Source organism: Crocuta crocuta, unplaced genomic scaffold (genome assembly GCF_008692635.1).
Source record: "Crocuta crocuta isolate KB4526 unplaced genomic scaffold, BGI_CrCroc_1.0 scaffold290, whole genome shotgun sequence".
In the NCBI taxonomy this organism is placed as follows: domain Eukaryota; kingdom Metazoa; phylum Chordata; class Mammalia; order Carnivora; family Hyaenidae; genus Crocuta; species Crocuta crocuta.
In genome coordinates, this window is record NW_027527429.1 from 4,193,568 (window position 1) to 4,198,726 (window position 5,159).

General features: G+C 39.8%; 1 protein-coding gene across 1 annotated transcript in view; it reads left to right on the plus strand.

Annotated features, from left to right (window-relative positions):
* DRC11 (dynein regulatory complex subunit 11) overlaps positions 1-4,954 on the plus strand; it is a 148,046-nt gene extending 143,092 nt beyond the window's left edge. Inside the window, exon 19 of the mRNA XM_077758417.1 lies at positions 4,431-4,954. Coding sequence (XP_077614543.1) covers positions 4,431-4,559 — 129 coding nt within the window. The 3' untranslated portion in view covers positions 4,560-4,954. The remainder of the gene's footprint in view (positions 1-4,430) is intronic.
* The last annotated feature ends 205 nt before the right edge of the window (positions 4,955-5,159 follow it).

Consider the following 5,159-nt stretch of genomic DNA (forward strand, 5'->3'; position numbering starts at 1 on the left):
AAAAAAAAAAAAAAAAAACATGCAGTGGGCCAGATTTGGCCCATCAGCTATAGTCTGCAAAACTGAAAAGAGATATTTCCAACTCCAAGCTGGAGTTTCTGCCAAGGATTTGAATCAATGCTCTTGTTGACTGTTTAAATCTTCTTAGAATTAACTGCAAATATTTAGCCTCTTCCTGTGATACATCGCATTCTCTTCCGAAATTCCCAATTCCTTTTTGCCCTTCTAAAATAATCATTTTCCTCCTTATTCTGAGGAGCTGAGTTTAGGGTAGCAGAACCTGTGCTTTCTCTTAGCTGGCTTTTTAACTTTCCAAAGTGATTTGTAGACATTTCTCTGTTCCAGGTGCTTGAGGTCTGGTAACTATAAGTGATCACGCTATTCATGGGAAAGACATGCTGCCATTGCATAACCTGGATGAGAACATATATGCTTTTCCCTTCCATTCTTGGCATATTTGATCACATTATTCCTTTTTTTTTTTTTTTTTTTTTGAGGAAACTAAATCATTTTACCACCATTACTACTAATCCCCTTGCCCCGTCAATTTCTGCTTCTTATCAATACCTCGAGAGCTTGGCCCCAGCGCCAGGTCCCAACTACAATTTCAATGAATTTGTTTAGTAGCAAATTTATTGAACAGATGGACAGATGGACTTGTTACATCACACTGCTTAATAACATGATGCTGTGACTATAGCACCTTGTGATCAGGTCAATCATTTCTGTCCTGTGAAATTTGACCTAACTGTGCTTCTGACATCGTGTCAGACCAGGGTCTTGAGGATTCTCCAAACACACTGCACCCTGCTCTGTGAACATGATGGAAAAAATGTTTGAGGATAATGGCGGTACTAATCCTAATAATGTTAGAGGCACCTGGGTGGCTCAGTCGGTTAAGCCTCTGGCTCTTCATTTCAGCTCAGGTCATGAAGGTCATTACCTCACAGTGTAGGTTTGAGCCCTTCATCTGGTTCTGTGCTGACAGCGTGGAGCCTGCTTGGGATTCTCTCTCTTTCCCTCTCTCTCTGCCTCTCTGCCACTCATGCTGTCTCTGTCTCTCAAAATAAATAAGTAAACATTTAAAAACTAATAATAATAATCTTAATAAGGTTAGCCAATACTTGCTGACTATTTCTGTGCCAGGCACTCTGTTAACTCATTTAAACCTCATCATCCCTTCAATTTACAAATGAGAAAATGGAGTCATAGAGAGGTGTGGTGGACAGGATAGTGCCTCCCGGAATGATGTCTACATCAGAGTCCCTAGACCTGTAAATAGGTTAGGTTATATAGCAAAGGGGAGTTAAGGTTGCAGATGGAGTAAAGCTGTTCATCTGTTGAACCTAAGACAAATTATCCTGACACATACTGGTGAGTCCAATGTAATCATAAAAAAGTGGAAGAAAAAATCAGGAGAGAGACCAAGGAAGTTGAAGGTGAAGTCTGAAGCCAGTTTGAAGATGAAGGAGGAGCCACAAGCCACAGCAGCAGGTGGTCTCAGGAAAATGCAAACGATGGGGAAATAGATTCTGCCCTGTTGTTCGGGAAAGGAACACAGGCTGCAGACACCTTGATTTAGCCCAGTGAGACCCATTTGTGGACTTCTGAACTTCAGGACTGAAAGATAATAACTGTTTTGTTTTACATCACTGAGTTTATGGTAATTTACTACAGCAGGGGAAAAAAAGAGTCTAAATGACTTGCTTGTAATCACACAGCTAAAAAGGAACAAGGCTGAAGTTCAAACCATAGTCCAGACACTTTTATTAACCATAATCTTTTTTTATAAAGTTTATTTATTTATTTTGAGAGAGAGAGAGCATGCAAGCAGGGGTGGGGGAAGAGAGATAGGAAGACAGAGATCAAGGTGGGAGGAGCAGAGAGAGGGAGAGAGAGAGAATCCCAAGCAGGCTCCACACTATCAGCACAGAGCCTGATGCTGGGCTCAATCTCTCGAACCCTGAGCTGAAATCAAGAGTCAGACTCTTCACCGACTGAGCCACCCAGATGGCCCAAAACTGTGTATAAATAAATTGGTAGGAGTCCATCACCTGAAGTACGTGGCCACCTCACCTTATATTGAAAACAGAACCAAAGCTAAAAGAAAGATGAGAAAAATCCCCAAGTGCCAGAAACAAAGATAAATCTCAAACACAGGGACAACTATATGCCTGGCATGTGGCACAGAGAAAAACCAGGGCTGGGAAATGAAGAGACTAAACCTTGCCCTGTCCACCATATCTGTGGCAGGTCAACATCACGGCAGAGCCTCATTGTAAGATGTGCTTCTGGATTTGGCTTTAGAGGATTGTGTGGAAGCACTTGAGAGAGGGAAAAATAATGAGAGAGATACAACCAAAACACTCCCACTCAAAATGAACCTGAAAATAAAAATTCCAAAACATTTTAGGAAATCTAGAGCTAAGTACGACCTGACAAAGATGTTTAAATTGATATAATTCATACGTTCAAAAACATAAATGAAGGCTTCACTTCCATTAGAGATGTACACAAAGTTTTGAAACAAAGACAGGCAGAAATGGAGTAAGAAGAGATAATAATGGGAGAAAAATCACAAAAAGAAAGCTTAGAAATAAAAAAATACAGGGGTGCCTGGCTGGCTCAGTCAGTGGAGTGTGTCCGTCTTTATCTCTGGATTGTGGGTTCAAGCCCCACATTACTTAAAAATAAGAGGTTTTTAAAATGGAGATTACTTAAAAATAAGAGTCTTGAAGAAAAGATTACTTAAAAATAAGAGTCTTGAAAAAAGAAATTTAAAATATAATAACTTAAAATAGCAAAAAAAAGAATAAGAGAGGTATGAACTCTAGACTAGACATGGTCAAAGAGCAAATTCATGGATTGGAGGCAGCACAGAAAAACAAAAAGATAAAAATCTATAAACTATATATAGTGTATATATAGTATATATAGATTTATATGGTTTCTATTTATAGTTTTATATAGTTTATAAATCTATAAACTGCAATTAAGACACCCAACTTACAGAAGTTCTAGAGAAAGAGAATAAAAGAAATATCAGAGGAATGATGATTTAAAGAAATACTTTGCTGAAATTCTTCTTGAATTAAAGACGTAAGTTCTTAGATCGAAAACAAACTCCAAGTGACTGATGGGACAAATAAAAACACATCCACATCACATACATTATTGTGAATCTAAGAACAAGACAACAACCCAGTCTTTAAAGATGGCGGGTTGCCTACAAAAACCCAACAATGAAGAGCTCAGGCAGCTCCTTGACAGCAGTCCATACCAGAAGATAGTATGATCATTTCTGCAAAGTGCTACGGAAGAGTAACCATAGACCTAACATTTATCCCCAACTAAGCTAGCACTCGGGAGACAGGAAAAAATAAAGACATTTTAAGACTTACGTAGACTGAAATAGCCTCCCACTCACAGCGACTCCAGGGAGCAGTTAAGAAATAAGCAGCAAAATTGAAGATGCGCACGCCCTACCAGCCCAGGAATTCTACTTCTCTGGATATTCTCCAGAGAAATTTTCTCATAAGTTTACAAAGAGATATGTAAAAATTGTGCACGTCAACATCGTTCCTAACAAAAAGTTGGAAACGGCTTAAATGTCCGTTAATAGGAGAATTGATAAACCACTTGCAGGATAGTCACTCAGTGAAATATTATTACTACTCTGAAGTTTATGAACTAAAAATGTTTCTCAGCTTTCAAATGAAAAGTGAAGGTTGAGAAAATGCATCCTCAGGACCAGTCGCAGCCACAAGGTGGTATGTCGGTCCCAGTATTTCTGCCATGTTTTCAATAGTCCCCCTCGGCGCATCCGTGTGGCCTCTTCGTGGCTCCCATGTGGCCGCTAGAAGCTAGACTGGTGGCCATGTGTGAACCGGGCAGGGCTATTCAGGAGACCAAGAAAGCCCATGCCCTCAGGATCGGGTAAGATCCCCGGAAAGCTAGGAGACTCATTGGGAAGGGCCGCTAGTCAGATTTGGTCTGCGATTCTCTGATACTGTTAACTCCTTGAGGTAGAAGTTGCAAGTTGTGTCAAAACACGGGTTGGAAAACTCACTGAGAAAGAATTTGTATTTAAAATACATTAAATGTCTAAATTTTAATGGCTGCTTGCCTCTTCCTTCTTAGCAAGCTTTTCTCTATTTTTAAAAATATTCCACTGAGGGGCCCCTGGGTATCAGTCAGTTGAGCATCCAATCCTGGATTCGGCTCAAGTCCTGATCTCACAGTTTGTGAGTTCAAGCCCCACATGGGGCTCCATACTGACAGCTCCAAGCTTGCTTGGGATTCTCTCTCTCCTCTCTCTGCCCCTCCCTCACTTACTCTCTCTCTATCAAAATAAATAAACATTTAAAAAAAGAATATTTGAGTGAATATGTGTCATTTTGACATTTTCCTAAAAATCTGTTTTATTTCAGGACTGGTATTCCAAAACCCCTATGGGTAAAAAGCGAACCTTGGCGCTAACAGGAGGAATCGCTGAAAAGGAAAAGGGGAAAGGAGAAAAGAAGGAAAAGAAAGGAAAAAAGGAGAAGAAGAAAAAGTAACACCTTTCTCAAGAACCATCCTTGAGTGTATCAGGGATGGAGGTGGCCCTGGCTCGCCAGGGAGAAGGCTCACCGTCGCCTGTCTAAAGAAGACCAGGCCAACACCATGAGCTCATCAGCCCCTGCATTCACTCAGATCTTTGCATGCTGTACACCAAGTTCAATGTCCATAGCAATTGTTTCTAGAGCTTATAACTACCTCTTAATCTATGTAAAGCTTGTATATAACTGAAATCCACTCCTTACACACTCCACAATCTTTCCAGCTCACCAATACAAGACACCAAATTTAACATGTAATATTTAGAAAATACACTGATTTGACAAACTAGTAAGTAGCTTGAATCTGTCACCAACACTCGGGCTTTGTAGTAATCCATATATACTGTATATTATCTTGCACATATTTTAATACATTAAGTCTTTGATCAATTAATATATTTTATATAATGGAATAAAACTGTTGTCTTTGAACTGACTCAGTAATTTGGTTGCTGAAGCTAAAAAAAGATGCTTAAATTTCACGAGTTTAATCTACTGACTTTGAAGTTGGGGAAACTAAGGCCCAGGGTCACACAGTGGACATCTGGGACAGTGGGA